Raw genomic sequence first — 26091 nt, 5'->3', positions numbered from 1 at the left:
CGGTAAAGTCACGTAGGTAAAAAATTAAAATTAATATACGGGGTAGTATATCTTGGAATCTCTCATTTACTTGATACAGCAATCGTGCTGTGACGGTTCCACCTGAAGACGGGAGCTTGTGTTGCCTCCGAAACGTCGTGATTTTTATTTTATTTTTTATTTTACTTTTATTAATTTAAATTACGTGCCTTTACCGGAAAACCCTAAGAATTTGGTAAAAGTTGCTCAAATAAAACGACGATGGCTATAAAGCAACTCCCCCTCATCCCCACCCCGACTACGGGAGAGCGAGGTCTCCATGTCCGCGTGAGAACGCAGGCCAGGGTGCCACCTTCATCCGTATACCTTCTCGGGAGGCGAGTACATTTTTCGGAATTCCCAGCCCTCGCCGCGTGCTCATGCATACACGTGCACACATACGTACGTAGGTAGGTACGTACACTCGTGTGTACGTCCGTGCGCCAGGACACAATGCAGCTGCAGCCAGGAGCAAGACAGATTACCGTGGCCAAATCCCATCGGTTGACAGTTACAATTGCACAATCGGGATGATATTGGGGGACAGGGGAAGATTAACTTTTTTTTCTTTTAAGCCAACCTAAGCCATTCCCCCCCTTCTGTAATTATAAACAAGATAAATTATTCGGGAGAAGCGTCCCAACCCAGCCGTTCCGACCGCGTTCTGTTCGCTTAATTCGCATTTTCCAGCAAAGTCCTTTCAAACAATACACGGGCAAGGGCCCAACGTGCAAAACGAAGGGCCATTTATGTGCCACGAGTGAGCGCGCATGCAACACAAAGACAAAGATCCCCCGTATAGCCTTAACAGACTGTTGGGGCAAGTGCTGTTAGCGAGCGCCTATGAAGGCCAGAACGGTACACGAGGGTGTGGGTGGCCAACACCACGCCCGACCGCCTTTGTCTCCCCAGTGGCGATGATTCCACACCATAGCAGGTACTAATTTGAGGCTGAGTCGACCTAGGGGAGGCCCAGGACCGGTTCAAGCAATCGTAACCGGTGTTGGCCGTCGGCAAGAATCGAACTCGGGTCGCCGGGTTCGTAGCGCCGAGCGCTAACCGCTGCACCACCGCTCCCCACAAGTGGCATTCTCCAGCAAAGTTCTTTCAAACAATACACGCGCAAAGACCCACCGTGCAAAAGCAAGGGCCATTTATAACGCGCGCGCGCGCGCGCGCACGCAACGCGTTGACGCGCGTACGGGTCCTTAAGTAGCCTCTGCTCATAAAAATCCATCACCACTTTAGGCATAGCGCGTAGCTCACTTATGACGAAGGTGGAGGGAGGGAGAGGGGGGGGGACGGTAGGTGACAGGTTCCCCACGATGGGTGACGGCTTCAGCATTTCTCTCCGCCGAGCAGTTCGTGGCGTGGAGCCAGCCATCCGCGACGATTTACGTAAGCTAGCTGTGTTTGGTTTCTAGCCGCGGGGCTATGCCATTACAAGCACGAATGTCAGCTGCTCCGCGATGCTACATGCGTGCGTGTGAGGTTATATAAATAAGATGTTGAAGGCCCTTGCGGCCTTTATTTATTTAGAGCTCATTGTTTCGATGTAAGCGCATACGCACTGCGGTGTTGTGTGACTATCTTTGAAAGTATAAAAAAGGGATTGTGCAGCGAGCGGTGACGTGGTTGGTCCGCGCCCTGCGTGACGAGCCCCGGGGATCGGAGTTCGATACCCGGGACTTGGCTAACAGCGGTTCCGATTTGTGGTGATTATCTGATAAAAAAAAAACGAACTGGGTCCTTGGCCTCATCACGGTTGAAAGAATTCGTGTAAAACGATTCCTCATTCCAAACCCAAATAACTCAAAAGTCTCCTAAATCCGTATACGGTATGAAGAGCCATTATAAATCCCTATTGTATTCAGAGTAATACTCGTAATAATCCAGACAAAGGGTGATTTAGAGGCGGCAAAGCGGCGGGCGCTATTGTATTTGGCCACGAGCTCAATTCCTCCGATCATTTTGGGGCGCCCGTTTGTTTTCAGAGGCTCACGGTTCGAATCCAGCGGGCCGCACTGATTAACACTGCGGTGTGAGTATTCAGCGAACATACGCGTGCCTCATGCTTCACGGGGGAGGTTCATCCGCAGGAGAGAGTAGGCCACATCGTGTGTGCCGGCATCACGGTCAAGATTTGAAAAATTCTACCGCAAACATCGCACAGTCAGAATATACTGGGTAAAAATTGTACCCGTAAAAAAAAAGTTTTTCACTATAAATCCTTTATATGCGTGGCATCGGTTTTATTTTATTATTCATTTCTGTTTTTCTTGAGTAAGAGTTTCATTTTTATCACATTGGTATTATAAATAAAAAATGAAATTTTTTCCCTAAAAAGTGGAAAATTTTGGAATTTATTTTCCCTAAAAAGTGGAAAATTTAGGATTTTTTTTTTCACGAAAATAAATTGTCACGCACAACGAGTCTGTGTGCAAAATGTCAGCTCGATTGGATCACGGGAAGTGGGTTAAAAAAATGACCTAAAGATTTGCACGGTCGTAAGCGCGCAAGCAAGCAAGCAAGCGAACTTAATATAAAGGATTTAAAAAAAAAACGTGTATTCATAATAACAATGCCTTGCACGCGATGTGACATCACCGCAACTGCGTTTATAAAATGCAGCAGCCTTGCTTTGCACCAGCAAGATTCAAAATCGTGGCCGTATTACTTCAGGTAGCAGCAGCAGCAGCAGAAGCAGCAGTCGGGTAATGAGATCACCGTACACAGGTTTCGTCCTTGGAAGGAATCATCATCGGCCACTACTGCCTTGCGACAGTCGCATTGTGTGAAATTTACGTTCCCTGTGACCAAAGAGGCGATAAATGTTTCCTCCTACAACATCAGAGTGCAGCGCCACGTTAAATACGCACTACAATGACAATAGTTTAAAGCGATTTTTTTTGGGGGGGGGGGCAGAGCTTTGTGACGTCATATTTAAGGGGGGGGTCTGGCTTTTTGTGACGCCGTGTGACGATGGGGGGGGGGGGGAGTTAAAAATCGTCCAAAATCGCGTGACGTCATTTATGGACGGCCCCCAACCGCCGAGCCAATCGCGGCTGAGATGAAGGGTTCGAGTCCTGGTTTTAAAAACCGTCCGTGGTCCAAATTCACCTCTCAAGTGTTGTGAAGCCGACGGTCTCGGCGCCGGTCGGCAATAAGTGCGGAATATAAATGTAAAAGGGTTCGTCTTTTTAATTCACTTAATTTGGCCGAATTCGAGCTCTTTAAGAACTAAAATATCGTACGGTCATATGACAGACACCATCATAGCGGTGTGTGGGCAAGGTAGGGGTGCACCTTTTGGGTGGTCACGATAATCACGGGCCTCTTGCGGCGTTTTATTGAAATCGATTATTCGAAGATCAATCAAGCAGCCGTTCGCAGAAGCACAGCTCTGCAATTGCTCCGCAAGAGATTTCCAAAGGGATCCGTTTTGATTTCACGGCATGAAGCCGATGCCAAGAGCGCAGCCGGGGAAGAGAATTCTGGAGGGATAGGGGCCGTCCATAAATGACGTCACGCGATTTTGGACAATTTTTTGACCCCCCCCCCTCGTCACACGGCGACACAAAAAGTCAGACCCCCCACTCAAATATGACGTCACAAAGCTCTGCCCCCTCCCCCCCAAAACCATATTTCTATTTTGAAAATAAAACATGCTTCAAATCGCTTTAAACTAATGTCATTGTAGTGTGTATTTAATGTGGCGCTGCACTCTGATGTTGTAGGAGTGTTGTTACAAAAAATATATATATTTATTTAAAGTTGCGCATTTTGATGTGACGTCACATTTCTCAAACTCCCCCCCCCTCCTCTCGTCACACATCGTCACAAAAATCTGACCCCCCCCCCCCCCCCAGGTGCGTGACGTCATTTATGGACGGCCCCATAGGTGAACAACACCAAGATATTGTTTGTAGGTTTAAAAAAAAAGGCTTAACAAAAATTCTTGGCATTTCACGAGAGGCATTATCCCTCACGTAAATCTCTGCCTGCGTCGTGGGTCGCACCTTTTGACATTCCCCGCGTTTGCCGTTCGCTCCGCGTGACCCAGAACTCACCACCGACCGCTGACGATGTTATAACTTCGGAAGGCGTTGATTTAGTCGCTTAAATAAACAGTTCCGGACGGGCTGTGGACAACTTGCACAGAATCTGGTGGCTGCATTCCTTCTCGTCTTTTGAGAAACGCTAAAAAAAAAAACAAATCCGAATATTTTCACGCCGGCTTTCTTGGGCAAGAGGTTATTGCCTCGTCGCCTTGCGAGTGGCCACGCCAACGGCGGCGCTCGAACGAACGCGTGCGCGTGCGTGTGTGCGTGTGTGTGTCTGCGTTGCCGTGGGAATGTTAAGATTTTTTTTAAGCTAAAGTTTATAAAACTCCTGCTAATCCTGAAAACATTGTCTTTGTTGTCATCTGGCGGGGGGGAGATGAACGGGAGTCGATCTCCTCTAAAAAAAAGAAAACGCGCGCGCACATGCCAAGGCTTCGTCGTGTCCAATTCGCGCAATACGTGCGGGTTATGAATTGTCCATAATAGAGTTTTTTTTTGGGATAGATCACGTAAATAAATAAATGTGTCGTTAAACCAGCCACTGCCCGACACAGCCAACTAGTAAGGGTTGTCACGTAAACAGAACGTGGCCAATTCGTCACTAGTACAGCACTAGCGTGTAGTGTATAGTAGTGTAGTGTATAGTGTAGTGTATAGTGTAGTGTATAGTGTATAGTATAGTAGTGTAGTGTATAGTGTAGTGTATAGTAGTGTAGTGTATACCTGCAGTCGGAATGCAAACAAAAAACATAACTCTGATCATGTATTGTGGTCAATGCAAACATGACTCCTCGTAAAAAAGGTGTCAGTTTTGTTGCCAGATAAAAGGGTAAAAAACCAATTATCATATTTTGTTCCTGGCAAATGAGGTTCCAATGGTGTAAATGCTTACCCGAGCTCTCATACTCTGATGGTGCATTGTCCTTGAGTTGTGCGCCTTTTGGCGTCATCTGGTCCAACACCATGTGAGACTAGGCTCTAAAGAAAGCTGTCTCGGGTGTGGACCAATCAATTTCAAGGACAGTGCATACATTATCAGAGTTGTGTTTTTTGTTTGCATTCCGACTGCAGGTATTGTGGTCAATGCAAACATGACTCCTCGTAAAAAAAGGTGTCAGTTTTGTTGCCAGATAGAAGGGTAAAAAACCAATTAACTCTAGCACTCTCGCACAAACCTTCTGCTCTCCCGTGCGACATCAAATCCAACGCTCGCTCCCAAACATCAAAACCAACGCTCACTCCCAAAGTAAAAAATAACGCTGGCTCTGAAACATCAAATCCAACGCTCGCTCCCAAACATCAAAACCAACGCTCGCTCTGAAATATCAAATCCAACGCTCACTCCCAAAGTTAAGACCAATGCTCGCTCTGAAACATCAAATCCAACGCTCGCTCCCAAAGTTAAAACCAATGCTCGCTCTAAAATATCAAATCCAACGCTCGCTCCCAAACATCAAAACCAACGCTCACTCCCAAAGTTAAAAATAACGCTCGCTCCCAAACATCAAAACCAACACTCGCTCTGAAACATCAAAACCAACACTCGCTCTGAAACGTTAAAATCAACGCTCGCTCTGAAACATCAAATCCAACGCTCGCTCCCAAACATCAAAACCAACGCTCACTCCCAAAGTAAAAAATAACGCTGGCTCTGAAACATCAAATCCAACGCTCGCTCCCAAACATCAAAACCAACGCTCGCTCTGAAATATCAAATCCAACGCTCACTCCCAAAGTTAAGACCAATGCTCGCTCTGAAACATCAAATCCAACGCTCGCTCCCAAACATCAAAACCAACGCTCGCTCTGAAATATCAAATCCAACGCTCGCTCTGAAACATCAAAACCAACACTCGCTCTGAAACGTTAAAATCAACGCTCGCTCTGAAACATCAAATCCAACACTCGCTCACAAACGTCAAAACCAACACTCGCTCTGAAACGTTAAATCAACGCTCACTTTGAAACATCAAAACCAACACTCGTTCTGAAATATCAAAACCAACGCTCGCTCACAAACGTCAAAACCAACGCTCGCTCTGGAACGACGCGGTGTGTGCATTTTTTTTTCTTCCCCCTTTGGCATTTTTTCTTTTTACATTTTTTGCTTTCGTGCTGTTTACACAAAGGATGTGGATGACGCAGGTAGACGCCACTTAAACTCCTTCGGCAAATGTCACTTCAATCCGTGTAACAAATAAAATAAACTGAAAACGCTTCTTCTGTCGAGGTTCAAAAATAGGCTCCAAAAAAATGTCCCTTCCAGCCCGGAGGGGAGAGGTGGGCTTCAGCTGCGGTCACGCACACCACCAATGCAAATTCTATGAAACCAAATCTTAAAACAAACGTATACAATCAGAACTCTCGTCGGTGTCTCCATATATTATTAGCACGGTTGGCTAAGTATGGTGCGAAAGAACTTCAACATACACACGTACATATATGTCAATGCAATTCTGTTTTAGCCTGTCTGTCAATCGACTTTCCAGACCAATTTTATCCAGCAACGGCATTTGTTTAAGAAAGTAGACTTGAAATCTCTCATTTACTTGATACAGCTATCGTGCTGTGACGGTTCCACCTGAAGACGGAAGCTTGTGTTGCCTCCGAAACGTCGTGATTTTTATTTTATTTTTATTTTACTTTCATTAATTTTAATTTTAATTTTTTACCTACGTGACTTTACCGGAAAAAAAACTAAGAATATTAATACTTGCAGTCACGAAAGCTTCAAATCTAGAAGTAGACTCTGGACTGGCTGTGACATTCTCGGTCAGGTTACACACAAGCTGCAGGATTACGAGAAGTACTTCGCCAAGAGCACTCCATCTAATCTACGATGGGCCCCTGATAAATGAAAGATCAATGTTGTACGTCATCGGCAGTCCCTCGGGGTTCGAGGATTTACGTCCGCGAGATTTGGCGGTGGCTCTTGAGATGGCCGAGGAATCCAATTCTGGATCCGCAGATCTTTGGGCATTGGGGGCACCACGCGGTTCCAGCTGGGTTGGCTTCCTTTTCCTTTCCAGATTTGAAGCTTTCGTGACTGCAAGGATTCATACTCTTAGTTCTTTCGGTAAAGTCACGTAGGTAAAAAATGAAATTAAAATGAATAAAAAATAAAAAATAATAAAATCACGACGTTTTGGAGGCAACACAAACTTCCGTCTTCAGGTGAAACTGTCACAGCAAAATATCTGTGACAGCAAAATATACAGATATTTTGCTGTGACAGTTTCACCTGAAGACGGAAGCTTGTGTTGCCTCCGAAACGTCGTGATTTTTTATATTTTTTATTAATTTTAATGTCATTTTTTACCTATGTGACTTTACCGAAAGAACTAAGAGTATGCTTCCTTTTCCTTTCTTTCTTGGCGGCGATCTGCTTCGGCATCGAGACGTTGGGTCTCGAAGTGAGCCACGTTCTGGCGGCTATAAATGTCGATACACAACGTGGTAGAGCAGCGGCTTCGCGGGACCGCCAAGCACATGATACTATTAACCAGCCCTGTATCACACACACACACATCCACGCTGTCTACAATTTGTACAGCTCCCTGATGGCACGAGGAGCCTGACTAGGTCAGGTGGTGTAAAGGTGCAGCCCTGCAATTTCTTGCTGATGCCAATGCTGGCGGAACAAGAACGTCTCCACTAGAGGGGAGCTCTAGAGAGCCTCCAGAGAGCCCCTCTGGAGGGTACCACAGGTGGCGAGATGTTAACGACCTCGCCTGGTATGCAGGAGGTCGTGGGTTCGATCCTGACCCTGACGCCTGCTATATAATTTGAGTTTGCGTGTCTCTCTCTCCCTGTGGCGAGATGTTAACGACCTCGCCTGGTATGCAGGAGGTCGTGGGTCCGATCCTGACCCTGACGCCTGCTATATAATTTGAGTTTGCGTGTCTCTCTCTCCCTGTGGTGAGATTTAAACGACCTCGCCTGGTATACAGGAAGTCGTGGGTTCGATCCTGACCCTGATGCCTGCTATATAATTTGAGTTTGCGTGTCTCTCTCTCCCCGTGGTGAGATGTAAACTACCTCGCCTGGTATGCAGGAGGTCGTGGGTCCGATCCTGACCCTGACGCCTGCTATATAATTTGAGTTTGCGTGTCTCTCTCTCCCCGTGGTGAGATGTAAACTACCTTGCTTGGTATACAGGTGGTCGGTTCGATCCTGACCCTGACGCCTGCTGCTGTGTATTTGGAGTGTGTCTGTTCTCGCCGTGGTCACGTGGACTTTCCTCCGGGTCCTCCAGTTTCCCCTCCACATTTAGAATCAACGTCACGTGTTCAGAGTATTCGCTTGCTATAAATGTCCACACGGGAAGCCACCCCGTTGGGCCATCATTTGTGATAGCCCAGGTCGTTTCTGAAAAAAGATCTATAAATAGTTCCGTGGGTCTGTCCTGGTGAAATAAAAATAGTTCAGCTTTAGAATATATTTTGGCCTATTCCATTACGCTTGCCGGACGTCATGGAAGAAGTGGACGCGAGTCGCCCACGTCGCTTTGGCCCGCGCAATGCGGCGGAAAGTGGAGAAGAAAACCAAACGAGAAAAGACGTTAGTTTACACATTTTCAAAAATATCCCAGCGGCGAGCGCGCGAACAATGCCTTTTCTTCTTTTTTGAGCCGCGGATAATTGCCGCCGTTGGTGGAAGGCGCTGTGGGCTCACGGCCCCGAAACAAAATAACTTCCAAATGCCATTTTAGCCTCTGATGACGCAAAACCGTCGGCGAGGCATGTCAAGTATTGGCTTACTTCAACCCCCCTCCCCCATCCCACCCCGAGGCTCTCTCTCTCCTCTTGAGGTTCACACCTGAGCTTTGTCTGCCTTACCTGCACGCATTCTCTGCTCTCGCATCTACACACGCACGAACGCATGCCTGTCATTGGCCGGTTTGTGCTTTGGAGCAAAAATAAATAATGAACGTTTTTTAGAAGAAGAAGCAAAAAAAATCCTCAAAGGCAATGATGCGACGCGTCACGTTTACGAGGTGCACCTTTAAGTCTCGATTGAAAACGCATTTCTTTAGAGCTGCTTGTTGTTGTCGCCCTTCTTCCCGCGCACCTCCGATTAGCACGGTTGGCCACGTACGGTGCGAAAGAAGTTCAACGTACATACGTGCGTACCACACTTGCGGACCTGCCGATCGACTAACTACGCTGTCTGCACTTGTTTATATTGCCGGGCGGACAGAGAGATTGCACGCACCGGAGGGTGACCTCTACGTCGCAAGTCCACCGTGGCTGACCTGTAAATCCAGACCGTGGCCGATGGACCAACCGGCGAATTTCAGACGTGACGTTGAATGACGTCGGCGTGAAACCACACGCAGCTCCCCCCCCCCCCCCGAGGCAGTCGACTGCCCACGTGCGTGGCTTCTTTGGCCCGGGTTTTTACGTCAGCGAAATGAATTCGGGGTGTGAGCGCATTTCTCGCCGCCGCCGTTTATACTTCAATAACGTTTACGCCGGGTTAATTATAGGCACCGTACATTAAACGCGTGCGGGGGCGTGTGTGCGTACGTGCATACTAAAACGTTAAAAGGTTCAATCTTGTCTCGTCATCGGTATGTACTGTCGCGCAAGCGGACACTGCGGGCGTTATTTTTGGAGAAAATGTTAAAGTAGCAGCGTTCCCACGTGCACGAACAAGAAAGTTTTCAATCAGTGCCGCGTATGGACACTGATAAACAATAATGGAGCAAAAAGCTGAATGAGCACGTTTGTGGATTACACTTCCGATGAGCGCGCTTGGATACGCACGGTGCGAAATAATGATCAACATACAAACACACTCTTTCTTGTTTGCGGCAATAAGTTCAGCAGCTAAATGGCAATGCCGAGGTCTGCTGGCCACAACGTGAGGGCTTCAGGAGAGGGAGATTGTGTAGGCCACGTTCCTCCGTTGAAGGAGCGTCGTCTATGATGGCTTCACTCCGTGGCCCATAGTCTGGGTTGCATGGACACAATCGCACTGGTGTGGCTTGACTTTCATTTATCTCTGTGTGTCTCTATGGATCACGATGGGTTTACTATACGGTCAAAAGTCTGTGTTGCATGGACACAATCGCACTGGTGTGGCTTGACTTTCATTCATCTCTGTGTGTCTCTATGGATCACGATGGGTTTACTATACGGTCAAAAGTCTGTGTTGCATGGACACAATCGCACTGGTGTGGCTTGACTTTCATTCATCTCTGTGTCTCTATGGATCACGATGGGTTTACTATACGGTGGCGCATCTTTAATTTCCCATTCATGAAGGAAACGTTGTGCATCTGCCTGCCTGTTGATGGTTCCACCGGTGTTGGCTTCGAGGAGGAATATCGAAGGCACGAGGTGTGACGGGAGTTACACTGAACCAAAGGACGACAAACGCATCAGATCACCAAAACAAATGGCAATCAGAGACATCGCACTGACCGTTGAGAACAAGAGGGCTCAGGCAAGACGCATTGCTCGAAGGGATGGAGCCATGTGAGAGATGGTGCCTGACCGCTGTGAAGGTGGAGTGATGAAAGCAGGTTAAAATTCGGGAAATCACGTCGCTTTTTGGACAGAGAGAGAGAGGCGCGGCGACTGATTGGATTTTCTGTCACACTTTACATTGCGGGTGCTGAGAAACCGGACACGTTTTCAGTCGACAAAGGCGCAGTTTTGAATTGACGTATGAGCGGCCTTATACGAGTAGACACCGAGTCTGGTAACATCAAGGCGAGACTTGAGAGCCTGTGACATGTCCATGGATACATACGTTACGTTATTGTATCGGGGGTTAGTCGCAATGGTGCAGTGGTTTGTGCAGTGCGCCGTGAACCCAGTGACCTGAATTTCATTCCCTGCCACGGAAAACTTTAGAGGAGTACGATTGCTGAACCGGTCCTGGGCTGTCCCACCACCAAACCGACCTGACCAGCGTCGCCTTCTTGTGCATGACGGGAACAACTTGTAATGCCATGTCTAGGTTTGGTGATCCACTCAGTGGCTTCCTGACATGCTCAGTGTGGAACTAAAAACCATTTATTATTTTATCAGAAGTGACCTGGCTATTACAAATGATAGCTCATTCAAGTGGCTTATCATGTGGAAATGTATAGCAGCCAAATACTCTAAACGCACGTTGATTCTGACCCGGAGAAATATCCATGTGTCTACATGGAGAGAGAGAGACACGCAAACTCCAAATATACATCAGGCATCAGGGTCGAGATCGAACCCACGTCCTCCTGCATACCAGGCGAGGTAGTTAACATCTCCTAGCCACCGTGATGATGATGAGAGAGAGAGACACGCAAACTCCAAATATACAGCAGCAGGCGTCAGGGTCGGGATCGAACCCACGTCCTCCTGTACACCAGGCGAGGTAGTCAACATCTCCCAGCCACCGTGATGATGATGAGAGAGAGAGAGAGACACGCAAACTCCAAATATACAGCAGCAGGTGTCAGGGTCGGGATCGAACCCACGTCCTCCTGCATACCAGGCGAGGTAGTTAACATCTCCTCGCCACCGTGGCGCCCCACGACTGTAAGCAGGGCCTCCCGCAATAAATCTCAGTGGTTAGGTTGATGCGATATGTTCCAGCCTAGTGAAGTATGGTCAAAGACCCCCCCCCCCCTCCCCATGTGTGACATGCCACTGGGAAGTATCCACCCAGGAGTGGACCGACAAGCAGGGCTGGAAACAAGCAGAGGGAATTATGACATAGAAAGCCGTCGATCAAACCTCGTCAGATCTCCGAAGCTAGGCAGGCTTTGATCCTGGATGTTTGCTTGGATGGGCGACGACCATGCATTAAACAGGTGTTGAGTAGGCTGCAACAGGGCTGCGTGGTTGGCAATATAAAATGTTGTCCATAATATATATAAAAAATATGTTGCCCATAAAATGTTGTACTGTACTATAACCCCATGGAAATGACCTTCGCCTTCACCAACCCGCTCCGGCCAGCGTGGTGAAGTTCGATCAGTGACCCACGTGACCCCCCCCCCCACTCCACAATGCGCAGGGCATGGCAATGCCCCCGTCTAGCAGCGGAGCCACAAAAGAGCAGCTCACTTGCGTCCTACAGAATGGCCGCAACAAAAATCAGTTTTTAGATTTTCAAAAGCGGACAAGAAAGGCGGAAGGCGGGGGGGAGGTGAAAAATGCAACGCCGCCGAGGTCTTTTAAAGATCTTTTTAAGATCTTGACCGGCCGACGCCGAACCAGATGGCTATACAAGCTCCCATCGTTTGAGGAAACCAGGTTGTTAAAACAACGACGCCAGCAAGAAAGCAAGCAAGCAAGCTCAGCCCGGTAACGCTTGGCCCACTTGTTTACGTTCAAAAAGGCAACCGTCCGAGACGTAAACCGCCGTTGTACCTTCTGTGCTGTGCGCAAGTGACACGATCTGAACGCGCTGCTGTTCACCCGTTGCTATAAACGTTTCCTCGAAGTCCTGAGAATGATGAAAGCAAAACCACGGCAAGCTGGGTGAACACAGGGGGGCTTGCAGCCAGGGGACATTTGGATTTTAACTCAAACTAAACTACGAAGCTATTTGTTATTTTACCAGGCAAGGCCACACTGAGCTATCTAGTTTTTTTTATTCAGCGGCCTGGCTATCGCAAATGATAGCTCAACGAAGCGGCGTTATCATCGCGTGGAAATTCACATCGTCCAAATACTCCGAAACGCCTCTTGCTGATTCTCAACGCGGAGGGAAAAACCGAAGGACCCAGAGAAAATAAAATCAGGGTCGAAACCGCGACCTCCTGCATACCAGGCGAGGTAGTTCACATCTCGCCCCCCCCCCCAAATATATATCCTGCTTAGTTTCGGAATGTTTCAGATTTTTGGCATTTAAATGAAAAATCCAAAACTTACTCCTAGATGATATATCTTATCTTATCTACACAGTATATTCCAAGTCGCTATACAGCGATTATAACATTGTACATAAGATGAAAGTGTTTGAGATAATAAAGAGTGGGATTGTCGTTATTAAAAGTTGTGGTGGTGTAGTTATGGTGACAGGCAAACAGGCGGGAGTGGTTTAGGAGGGGTTTGGGTAGTGGTAGGGGTTGGGGTGGGGGTTTGGGTAGTGATGGGGGTTGGGGTAGTGATGGGGGTTGGGGTGGTGATAGGGGTTGGGGTAGTGGTAGGGGTTGGGGTAGTGGTAGGGGTTGGGGTGGTGATAGGGGTTTGGGTAGTGGTAGGGGTTGGGGTGGTGATAGGGGTTGGGGTAGTGGTAGGGGTTGGGGTAGTGATGGGGGTTGAGGTGGTGATAGGGGTTGGGGTAGTGATAGGGGTTGGGGTAGTGGTAGGGGTTGGGGTGGTGATAGGGGTTGGGGTAGTGATAGGGGTTGGGGTAGTGGTAGGGGGTTGAGGTAGTGGTAGGGGGTTGAGGTAGTGGTAAGGGGTTGAGGTGGTGATAGGGGTTGGGGTCGTGATAGGGGTTGGGGTAGTGATAGGGGTTGTCATAGAGGTTGGGGTGGTGATAGGGGTTGGGGTAGTGATAGGGGTTGGGGTAGTGGTAGGGGTAGTGAACGGGGTTGGGGTAGTGATAGGGGTTGGGGTGGTGATAGGGGTTGGGGTAGTGATAGGGTTTGGGGTGGTGATAGGGTTTGGGGTGGTGATAGGGGTTGGGGTGGTTGTAGCTGGGGGCAGAAGCAGGGAGTAGCAGCAGCATGGCCTATGGAGAAGAGATGGGCTTTAAAGGGAAGAACTACATTTTTGAATGAATGTTGTTTCATTATTTCAGATTGATCCGAAGTAAGACGGGCAGGCGAAATTACGTCATTATACTGTCAGTTGCGCCCATTTCCTGTCAAAAGTCGCGTCACTCGGCATCATCGGGCACGATGACGCCACTTTTGTGAGCACGAAGACACGCTAAACTACGTCCCTTAAAATATCCGATAAAAAATATCCTAAATCGTCATAAAAACACTCAAATTATGGAACTCGTCCCCCGTAACGGTTACAACGCAATAACTCGTTTGCATCGTGATGCATGCTCCGGGCAATGTAATTATTATAATTAAAGCTGTCGCATCGCCCTGTGCGTTACACTGCCATTCACGTGCAATTGAATTGACTTTCATGAATCTTCACAACGCTTGTGTCACACGTTAATACGAGAACCGAAACAAGCAAGGCGCTGGAACGACAATGGAACTTTTGGCACGAAGGAATTGGGTGGTGGTGTTGTTGTTGGTGGTGGTAGTGGTGTTGGTGGTGGTGTTGGTGGTGGTGTGGGTGGTGTTGGTGGTGTTGGTGTTGTTGGTGGTGTTGGTGGTGTTGGTGGTGGTGTTTGTGGTGGTGTTTGTGGTGTTGGTGGTGGTGATTTTGGTGGTGGTGTTGGTGGTGGTGTTGGCGGTGTGGGTGGTGTTGGTGGTGGTGTTGGTAGTGTTGGTGTTTGTGGTGTTGGTGTTGGTGGTGGTGTGGGTGGTGGTGTTGGTGGTGGTGTTGGTGGTGTTGGTGGTGGTGTTGGCGGTGTGGGTGGTGTTGGTGGTGTTGGTGTTGTTGGTGGTGTTGGTGGTGAAACAGTGAAGGGAAATAAATGAATGCGTAAAGAGAGGGCCCCCTAAAACCATGACATTCCCAGGCCCACATCGAACTTATCCCTGGTTCTCGACACCAGTGCGTCTTCTTGACCTGGGGTGCACGCTGTACCCCCAGTGGGTGTGAGATGCCTTTTCTGGGTGGTGCGAGCCATTTGACAGATTTTTTTTTAGGAGGTAAATCATCGAAAACACAAATTGAGCACGGGCGCGTGAGTAACAACTTACTTTGTTTCATCAAACCCCTTTGTATCTATTCACGTTGTACAATTTCTTCGTAACGACTGAGAAACAACGGGCTGCACGGCTGCAGTAAATGCTAAGAACCGCTGCTCTGCACGCTGCGTCTCCCTGTACAGGTATCCATCGATTTCACGAAAGGGATGCGTTGTATCAAAAAGAGACGCGTGAAACGACATTTCGTAAAATCTCATTAATTTTAAGAGAAAAAAAGTTCACGATATAGAAATTCTAATGAACGCAAATATGAAAACGATTGAATAATAATTTTAATTTAAAGCAAAAAAAAAAAGAATTCGCCTTTCCGGGGAATTCACCAAAAAGATGTGCAGGTTGGAGTGAGCGGTAAGGTGATGTGGAGGCGTTGCTGGTGCACTTCAAGGGGGTCCCGGTGACACCGTCGCGGACGGACGCCACGGACCCTGCCGCGTGGCTTCTTCTCGTCCGACGATCTCGCGGCGCGTGGCCGTGGTCGGAATTTCGCGCACGTGGGAAATTCGATTTCTATTCTTATGTTTTTTCGGTAAAGTCACGTAGGTAAAAAATTAAATTTAATAAAAGTAAAATAAAAATCACGACGTTTCGGAGGCAAACGTCGTGATTTTTATTTTATTTTTTATTTTACTTTTATTAATTTTAATTTTTTACCTACGTGACTTTACCGGAAAAAACCTAAGAATATGAATCCTTGCAGTCACGAAAGCATCAAATCTAGAAATTCGATTTCGTTAATCGAAAAACGCCCCCGTTGATCTGTCGATTGCGTTCGTCAAATCGATGGATGCCTCCATAATGCAGGTTTTTTTTTGCGTTAGATCGACTTTGGCCATACGTCGGCTTTTTCTACTTACACAAAAATGCCGCTGCTTGGAGCCGCTGGTGCCCACGACCTTCGCAGGCGGCAGCGACGATTTAATTCGAAAGCAAAATTTTTGTTTTTGTTTTTTGAACGTGCGGACACGAAAATGGCTTTCCAACCTCTAGAAACGTTTGCACGGCTCGGCTTCGAATGTAAAAAAAATAAAAAAATCCAAGTTTCTGCAGGCGTCGCTTAGAGCACCGAATCTAGTTTTGAGTGTGCTATATTTTGGAAACAAACGCGCATGTATAGAAAAATAATAATACATTACAGACCGCCATCAATCCTTTGATGAATCTTTTTCCTCTCACACGAGGTTTAAAGCAGGTGTGCATTAGATCCATCTGTCTGTCTATGATAGCGGAGGGGATGGGGGTGGAAGTGCACCTGGCCTGGCACAGGCGCCCTGGTGATGTCACCGTCACTTAGCGGCGAATGGTGGGTATTGGTATTGGGGGGAGGGGGGGCATAACTGTCGTAGAGATGAACCAATATCAGAAAAAATATTGTATAAAAATGCGTAGTTATTAGGGGGGCTAACCCTACAGGAAACCGGCCACATTGATTAAATGAACGCCCACATTCATCATCCCCAGCCGCCTATCGGAGTCCCCTTTGCTACATCGCAGCCCTCGGCTGACACTGCTCCCAGAGCACCCGGTTGCAAGCGTCGCCGCCGCTGCCGTCGCCGCGACGAACCGAGCATTTCCGAGGGCAAGCGCGCGCCCGTCGGGATATCGCTGCGTCCCTCGCCCTTGCGCCGCTGATTTCTATTCCTCACCCCCTCCTCCGCCCGCCGTCTCTGCAAGCAGCCGTGGCCGAGCGTGTCGAACCTGGCCAAGGACTTCATCGACCAGCTGCTGAGCGTGGAGCCGACGAAGCGGCTGAGCGCGGTGCAGGCGCTGCGACACCCGTGGGTGGTGACGATGGCGGCCGACTCGTCGGCCAAGGACCTGCACCGCTCCATCTCGCAGAACCTCATCAAGCGCGCGTCCTCGCGCCAGAGCAACAAGTCGGTTCACTCCACGCGCTCCGCCAAGTCGGCCCGCGCCCGCCGAGCTCGCGAGCGCGAGATCCGCCAGCTCAACCTGCGCTACCTCGAGCAGTGAGCGGCGCACGCGGAAGGAGGTGAAGGAGGCACGGGCAGCAGCAGCAGCAGCTAGGGAGGCGGTGGCGGTGAAAGCAGCTTGAAGCTCAAAGCTAAAGCAGCAGGCAGCAGCAGGAGTGGCAGCACCAGCAGCAGCAGCTGTGGACAGAGAAGTGGGAGGAGCAACAGCATTAGCGGCGGAAGCTGGAGTAGCAGCAGGCAGCAGCAGGAGTAGCATCTGTAGAAGCCACAGTAGCAGCAGCACCAGCATCATCATCATCAGATGGGCAGTAGCGCCAGCAGCACCAACTGGAGGTCAGTGGTAGCAGCAGTAGCAGCTTAACCAGAGCGCAGAGTCTGAATTCCAAGTGACCCCTGACCCACAAAGTGGCTACTGCACTCTTGCCCTCTGGAAGCGCAAAGAAGTCGCTGCTGTCAAACCGCTGAGTGGCGAGCTTGTGGTGAAGGTGGCAGCACGTCGGGAGGTTGCCGTTGCTATTAGGGCGACAGCTTTAGGAGCGAGGCTGAGAGGACATTCGCACGGACAACAGGCCAATGGAGGCCCAGTGGAGAACTTGCAACGTTTCAATCCATCATTGTGTATTTACGGTTGTTTTGATAAATGGCGATACGATAAAAATGAGAAATATATCCTTGCACCTGCATTCATACCTGCTGAGGCACTTTTCCATTTGTCCTGAAATGAACAACAATGACTGAGCACAGAGGCTCGCGACCGAGGTAAATCTGGCCGGGTGGATGACACAGGGAGAAGTGGAGGGGGCCGGGGGGTTGGTGGTGGTGGTGGTGGTGGCGGCAGCATTGGTTGATGGAGATTGACGGTACTGTAGCAAAAAAAAAACCATGCTGGTGTCATTTTTATCGCGACGATCGGGCCACAGAACCTGCTGCAGAGTCGTCAAGACAAACAGTCCCTTGTAATGTAGACCTGGGTTAAATTACCGACGATGATAAGATCCGTCCAATGAAACTGGTTCAAACACTCGCGATAAATGCATCGAATTGTGTACGTAAAAATAATATGTGTCTGGCATTGACAACACGATAGATCTCATAGATTCATAGCCACTTTAGATTCTACGTACGCCACAATCGCCAAGCGAGAGCTCGGTGAATCAAGTATTTTTTCTTACCTTCTGAAACTGTTACGGTGCATGTAGTGGTTTAACACGTAGGCTTTCGCGACCAATATTATTCATAATCAACGTTTTTGGGTTAGATCGCGTTATTTATAAATGTGTCGTAACCCTCCACCACCCGACATGGCCAATCAGCAAAAAAAGTGTCACGTTGACAAAAGACAAAATAGTTCACTGCTTTAGCCCACCGGTGTGTTGAAGCGTGAAACCCCAACATTTACAATTTTTTTAGTACGATGTTTCGCTGGTAATTGCATCCAGCATCATCGGGCAATTCGCCAGAATGGTGAGGCTCTGCTCTTGATCCCGGTCACTGCTAAAGCAGTGAACTATTTTGTCTTTTGTCAACGTGACACTTTTTTTGCTGATTGACCGTGTCGGGTGATGGAGGGTTACAACACATTTATAAATAACGCGATCTAACCCAAAAAAGTTGATCATGTAGTGGTTATGAATCTATAGAATCTGCAATAGTACAAAAGCCATGAACATAAATCATTCACCAACCCACACGAGCCTTCGAATCGATTTTAATTGCCGGTTCATTGTTTCACCTGTAGTGGAGCAGACTCATGCCGCCATGGATTCTTGACGCACGTGCGATGGGGAAAAAAAAAACCAAGATACTCAATTTTAGAATTGAATTCTGATGCAAATATGGTATTGTGGGCATCGGATACAATAATCCCGATCCACTTCATGCACGTAGGCCAAGGGGTGGAGAAGCTTAACAAGGCCCGTGGAACAAACGTGACCTGTCCACGTCATTTTATACGGCCCACAGTCACACGCAGCCATGCAATTCGGAAAACCGCCTGCAAATTTGTATTTTTTTATATTTATCCACAACAGCATCTTTCGACCGCAACACAAGCAATCATCATCAGGTGTGAAATCCACAGCAATATATCTTCTTGATGATGAAAATTTTGATGATGAAAATTTATTGCTGTGGATTTCACACCTGATGACGATTGCTTGTGTTGCGGTCGAAACGTCGTGGGAATTTGATTGTTTAATATTTTTCATATTTTATTATTTCCCTTCTACGTGACTTTACCGAAAGAACCACGAATATGAACACCACTCGTTTCAAATGGGGTTCACATCATTCACCGTCACTGGCCACTGAGTGGGAATTGAAACCATTGATGTGACGCCACCTCAGTTCGGCAGAGACGAGTGAATCATCAGGTGTGGGTTACGTGGATCAAATCGCGCCTGCGTGGATTTCTGTTGATCTTAAGTTGCTTTCAGGAGCGTGCAAAGAAACGTCTCAAGATGTCGAACTCTCATTTGCCTCCCCCCCCCCCCCCCCACAATTGTAAGGAAAAGTGCGAAACAATCTCATAATTTAATTGTATCACCAGTAACCATGCCAACAAGAAATGAGGGTCAACGTGCAATTATTATTACATTGCAATCGAGGGTGCGCATGAGGTTCCATCAAAAGAGTGGACACTGTTTGGTATTCGTTACCTTGGTAAGCATAGTGTGCACGGTGCTGTGTACACTCTCTAAGGTGTGTATACTGCTGTGTATGTAAGTGTCGACATTATACAACAATGTGCGTGGGGAAAGAAACCACTAACCAGTGTTGTCATCAGTAAAGTCACGTAGGAAAAAAAAGAAATCAAGTCGTGATTACTGTACAGTAATTTTGCTGTGACGGTTCCAGCTGAAGACGGAGGCTTGTGTTGCCTCCGAAACGTCGTGATTTAATTTACTTTCTTTTGCCTACGTGACTTTACCGAAAAAACCAAAGAGTATGGACCCTTGCAGTCATATTAGCGGACCATAAAAGTGTTACATTAGTCATTGTCACCGCGCACTAATGAGCATTGCTTGGTGACTACTTCTATTGGCAGTCCCTGGTCGAAATTCCACATTCACATGACGGTGCACGGCGCGTCTGCAGGACATCTACTTGTGAATTCTCATAACGTGGTATCGATTTGATCGTTCTCGGCGAAAGTGATGCGGCAGGTTGAGCCCCGAGCAGGATTGGAACTTTCAACTTTCCCACTGTGTTACAGCGCCACCCAGCCGGGCGAAAGAATTGTCGGCATTGTGACACAGAGAGGTCACAGAGATGTCGTGACAAAAAAAAAACACCGCAAGTGAGCCCAGCCCCTTATCGACACCGATGGGTGCGGCAACACTTCTACGGCCAGACGAGAGCCCTTGAGCAAGTCCGGCGACGCTTGTTCGTGTATACATCTCAATCTATATACGGCTATTTTGTGAATCCAATGCTGGACGAGGCCAGTGCCGGATTAAGCTAGTGTGGGGCCTGTAGCGTATGTTATTAAAGGGGCCCTAAATATAAAAAAAACACGTACATATTAAAACACATAAATTTTTTAACTTGCACAGTAAAGTAATTGTATTTTTTTCATTTGCTATACAGCCAGATGATACGAACAAATCGCTAACCTTAAACACCCAGTCGTTCGTAAAAGTTGGAAGGTGGTATAGTACTATAGTAATAGAGCAAGTGCAGAATCACCGAACCGGAATTGATAGCTTGAAAGCATTTAGCGCGGGGCCTTTGAAAGTGCGGGGCCCGTAGCATTTGCTACATTTGCTACTAGGATAACCCGGCACTGGATGAGGACCTCGACGAGACCATGTGGTTCATGAAGGTTATTTGACCTGAATTCAAGTTGCTGGTTAGCGCGCAGGTTGGTGAACGCGGTGGTGGAGGTGGGGGGTGCATAGACACGTGGGAGAATAAAATAATATTACAATGGATTTTTGGAGCGACGGCCCTCTGCTGTCCACAGAATAGTCCCGCTAAGCCCGATGGGAACTTTGCTCCCGTTGACATCCACCGAGATGTCAACGGGAATGGGGTTCATTGTGGGTTGGTTTGGTCAAAGGAACGCGATGCTTACCCAGGCAGTGCGTGGGCTAGCGACGGGGGTCAGAGGGGCCATGAGACAAAAGGGAAAAGTTGAAAGGGAATTTGTTCTGACCCCCCCCCCCCCCATCGCACTTGGGAAATGTTGCAACAACAAAACGCCCCGCGCAAATAAAAAGAAATAACAACCCCCCCATCGCCAAACTGCACTTATTAATTTACGCCATCATTTTGGGGACTGCCTCAAACGACAACAAGAAGTGAGACAAAAAAACAAACTCTCGGCCAAATGCCAAAGCTGCGACGAGTCCGGTTTTACAATCCCCCCCCTCCCCATTGTTGCTACGACCCGAAGCTCGCACGCGACATTCGACATTCGTTACGTGACCCCGGCCGCATCCTAAAGCACGCCGACAAGCAACCCAGCCCAGCCCCAACCCTAACACTGACCACCCCCCCCCCGTCAAACCCACCCATCCCACACCTGCCCCTACCGCCGGGCCCCCAGCGAAGCGAGTGACGTCGGAGGACATTCCGTCAATGTCGTTGTTCGCCTGACAGCACGAAGTCATTGTCACGAGAACACGTCTTCTTAAAGGTGGAATTTAGGCGGAGCTGGAGCACGAACGGCAAATATTTGGGTCGTCTTGGGATAAAGATTCTCACGCAACTGTCAACGTGTCTCAACCACCCATCCCCCCCACTATCTCCGTACATCACCACGGCACACAGATGAAGATCGCTCGTAAGAGGTGAATTATTAAATATGACCGCGTTGCGCGTCCGAACGAGCTCTGCTACACAGGCATCTGTCCGTTCGTCCGCCCATAGCGCCCGTCGCGTTTGTTCTAAGAGCTGAGACGAAAGTGACCTGTTATTGTTGTTATTGTTAGATTTTTGTAAATTAATATTATACGCATAAAAATTCAGCTCTCTAAAAAAAAAAGTCTTCGGTCGTTCTTAACGGGGAGTTGTTTTTTAGCAAAGAGAAAATATATAACAGTGTAATAATCGTCTGAAATTATATATACTGTATAATATTTACGCGTTTTGGATTGTGTACTTTAGGAGTCATATATGCGTCTTCTGTACAGCAGTATTTGTGCATTTTCACGACAACATGTAGGCTATTATGATTGAACACAATATTTTCATAAAATACTTTGTAAATGCCTTGTGTGTGAAAGTCATCCCTTCAACTGCTGGGGGAATTTAGGTGCCATTACAGAACACAATGACACAATCAGACCCACCGCGCGGGTTTTTCCCCAGTTGCACCGTGCATCTCCCCCCGACGGCGTTCCTCCAGTTGTGCCGCACGATGTCCGACGTTTCGCACCCAGGGAGCTTCTTCGGTTCCCCCGAAGCCGAACATCTCGCCGCCGAACAACACGCGGCACGACGCCGACAAACACACGTGGGAGAGCCCCACAGCGAAGAGGCGTTTGGCCGTGGCGGGGAGTGGATGAACACCGATTTTCGATCGTGAACGACACTGGGATGCGCGGCGCGCGCCGCTACAAACGGCCGCCCAAAGGCCACGGGGTTACCGCATTTCTGCAAACAACGTGAACGGCAATCGCGTGCCAATTTTATTCGCGGGGCCGAGATGCAGCACCTGCCAATCCAGCATGATTGCGCTGCCACAAGTACCGCAAAGGCCCGTTGTGTGTGTGAACGCACCGTTACACGAGCGTAAGTCAAGAAAAAAAAAGACAAGATAACCGATGCGAGAATAATATCTCGGCGTAAGCCGCTTCATAAAGTTGACGCCGAAACGGCAAACGCACGTTCGGTCGCTCGTATTAAAAGAAAGAGCTCTGCATGTGAATTTCCGCGCTATGGGAATGAGTCGTTTTGGGATGAGACGCCGCTGTCGGATTGTTAGGTTTCCGAAATCGATCCCCCTTCTCGTAACGTCGTGACGGTGAGACGGATCTCGCCGTGGCAGGCAAAGGTTTGGTTTGCATTGCACTCAAACACATTCCTGCGGAGGGAGCTGGTAGGAACGTTGGGTTGCTCGGTCAATTGCCAGGGTCAACGGCGGCGTGATGTATTCCGCAAATATGCCCGACTGAGGGGCGGGCACAAGCCGGCGTGAGTAGGTTAAACGTTGAGTTTTATAAGGGCACCACGGGGTGAGCAGCCCCTCCCCACCCAGCCCCACCCCCACCCAGCCCCTCCCCACCCAGCCCCTCCCTGCACGACGGACACAATAATCCCCTGTGGGCTGGTGTAACCTGGCGGTTCATACCAGTAACAAATGTACACGTGCCTTGACATGACACAAGGGAGTCACAGGCTCCGTCAGTCCTCCGCGGAATTAGTTCTTTGCCCTGTGCAATCAAATATGAAAGAGCAATTGTCGCTTTGCGACATTGCAAGATGGCGAGAGATGGTGACAGCTTGTGGAAGCATTCCTCCAGCAGTGGATCGATCATAACACATTTGACAATATTTTCATGACGAGATATACAACAGCATAGAATGGTAGTTTGTTTTGTCGCTGCATATTTAATGCGCATTAACAAGTACAAAAAAAAACACGTCTTATGGTGAACACAAACGTTTTTGATAAAATGTTACAATGAAGATACGTTTACTTTTACACGTATATATATTTTTAAACTTCACGTGATGGAACTAGGCGTGTAACGATTTGCCCTGCTCGTGATGCCATGAATTATTACGATTCGGAGTCTGGGGTTCCATTCAACAGCAAACGTATATTTGTAATGCCCCCATTCGGCAACGAACCTCTCAAGAGCGCATACAATACAACGGAGGAATTTAGCGCCTCTAGTGGATGCAGGGGTCACAGGGAGACCCATAACATAACGTGCAACCATCGAAAGGGGGCACTCGTGCCAATGAGAGAGTATCCTGGTCTCTCCAGCTCTCACCCGGTTAGGGGCCGTCCGTAAATGACGTCACGCGATTTGACGCTTTTGACTCCCCCCCTCGTCACACGGCGTCACAAAAAGTCCGACCCCCCCCCCCTCAAATATGAAGTCACAAAGCTCTGCCCCCCCCCCAAAATGCTTCAAATCGCTTTAAACTATTGTCATTGTAGTGCGTATTTAATGTGGCGCTGCACTCTGATGTTGTAGGAGAAAACATTTATTAAAACGTCTATTTAATTAAGTAGAACGTGTTGTCTATATTTATTTAAATTGGGCATTTTGATGTGACGTCACATTTCTCAACCCCCCCCCCTCGTCACACATCGTCACAAATGTCTGACCCCCCCCCCCCTAGGTGCGTGACGTCATTTATGGACGGCCCCTCAAACAAAATAAACTTCGATTTTTACACGCGCAATACGATGCGTGTATCGTCAGCGTAAGAAACGATTTTAAGGCACGAATCGCCGTAACCTTAAATGACCAATAGTAACACTGTATAATACTTAACTACACGTATTTGTGCTATTGACAAGACTCCATCAGCTGTCTCCCAGCTACTCACAACCACCACCGGCGGCGTAGTCTTTTAAAATTGAAATGTCCACCGAAGTTTCGAAGACAGTTTTCTCAACGAGGTGTTAAAGAGGTCAAAGGTTGAGTGGGTGGGACTCGTTTGGTGAAGTTGAGGTGGATTCGCGCACTCAATCCCTGCGCACTACGAGCTTTGGTTCAGTTGCCTGGACAAAACGCCGTGCGGCAGCAGAGCTAACGATTGTCGGCACGCAACACCCGAATACATCCTTTTGAAGAAACTCGGCGGGCCTAACCTAGTAAAAGAAAAGAAAATACATTATTTCGTAAAAATTGGAGTCATACGAGGCGCGTATGGCACCATCATACACTGGGTGCACGCAAAGTCAAATTGTCTCTGCTAAAGCCAGCGAGGGCAGGAGGTGCTTATCTCCTGTGATATTCCTGAACCAGTGTAGAACATTCCACATTCCTCTGGTAAGGGCCGATTCATTCCACAGGAAAACCACTGTTGGTCTCCAATGCGGTACCAATTATATCAAACTCGAGTGTTAAAACCACTGCGCCACCCGCCCTGACGATCCACACACAAGACAACACAAATGTAAGGATGGCAGTGACGTCACTGTGGCTACAGGTAAACATCGACAATCTTTATCATCACCACTTAATATGTATACCGCACATCCCATGCAGTAGTAGGTGCGGTATAACCCCTGGTGGGCACCTATCCCTGAGCAGCACAAGGTGAAGGGAGCACCAGCCTGGAAGTGGGCATTAGTCTGCGAGCAGAGGGCGACGTTGCTCCGTGTCTTCTCCAAATTGCCGTCAAGCTGCCGAAAGCCTTGACCCCTCCCCGGCGCTTGAACTCAAGATCCCGCTGGCGGAACAGTGCAGCCGTGCGAGTTCCATCGCCAGGCTCTGAGTGGGCCCCCCCGTATGGCAGGCGGCGCCGTTACTGCGGCCAGTGTCGAGATCGTAGTATCTCAGGCAGCGGTTATCGCCGGCCAAGTCGGCGTCCCGACGGCCGACTGTGCCGGAGGGGTCGGCGGCTCCGACGCGATGGCCCGGCGAGCCGGCCGACGTCGTCAGGGTCTCGCGAAGCGTGCGCCGCATGCGCTCGTTCTCGCGGCTCGTCGACTCCCACACGATCTCCAGCTGCGCCTCCACCTGCCTGCGGTGCGGGATGGGCAACAGTGACGGCACGGGTAAAGCTACCGCATTTAACCGAAGAGGCTAAACCGGGACACGCGGTGAGCTGGCAGTCCCTTCCCCTCGGTCAGACAGCAATGTTCGTCACCTCAACAGTCAAATCAATCTAGATATTTACATTTGGCAAAAATCCAGCGCAGGACTACATTTCGATTGAAAGCTTTCGTGACTGCAGGGATTCATCTTCTTGGTTCTTTCGGTAAAGTCATGTAGAAGGGAAGTAATAAAATAATAAAAATAAAACATAATAAAATAATTCTCACGACGTTTCGGCCACAACGCAAGCAGCCGTCACCTGAGGACGGCTGCTTGCGTTGTGGCCGAAACGACGTGAAAATTATTTTATTGTAAATTTTTATTATTTTATTACTTCCCTTCTAGGTGACTTTACCGAAAGAATCAAGAGGACTACATTTAACGTGATCATTTTTTTTGCCCAGCCATTGGTGACACGGCCGAGACCGTCGACCCACCATAATTGATAACCCAGTTTGAATCGCAGGCGGTTGAAACTTGGATACTATTCTAGGATTCTGGTCGAGGTGTCAGCTCGGGGCTCTGGCCTTTGCAGAGACACCTGGCCACCTCGGGGACACTCG

At 48.5% G+C, this 26091-nt stretch overlaps 2 protein-coding genes across 2 annotated transcripts in view; one reads left to right on the top strand and one right to left on the bottom strand.

Moving 5' to 3' along the window:
- LOC144949662 (serine/threonine-protein kinase H1-like) overlaps positions 1–18853 on the top strand; it is a 58999-nt gene extending 40146 nt beyond the window's left edge. The window contains exon 3 of the mRNA XM_078879652.1: positions 16546–18853. Within this exon, the coding sequence (XP_078735778.1) occupies positions 16546–16842 (297 nt within the window). The 3' untranslated portion in view covers positions 16843–18853. The remainder of the gene's footprint in view (positions 1–16545) is intronic.
- Positions 18854–24110: 5257 nt separating this feature from the next.
- Positions 24111–26091, bottom strand: part of LOC144949526 (centrosomal protein of 89 kDa-like) — a 92348-nt gene continuing 90367 nt past the window's right edge. Inside the window, exon 21 of the mRNA XM_078879452.1 lies at positions 24111–25454. Within this exon, the coding sequence (XP_078735578.1) occupies positions 25109–25454 (346 nt within the window). The 3' untranslated portion in view covers positions 24111–25108. The remainder of the gene's footprint in view (positions 25455–26091) is intronic.

This window comes from Lampetra fluviatilis, chromosome 54 (genome assembly GCF_964198595.1).
Source record: "Lampetra fluviatilis chromosome 54, kcLamFluv1.1, whole genome shotgun sequence".
Taxonomy (NCBI): domain Eukaryota; kingdom Metazoa; phylum Chordata; class Hyperoartia; order Petromyzontiformes; family Petromyzontidae; genus Lampetra; species Lampetra fluviatilis.
Note: the sequence above shows the minus strand (reverse complement) of the source record. Positions and strands in the feature narration are given on the sequence as shown.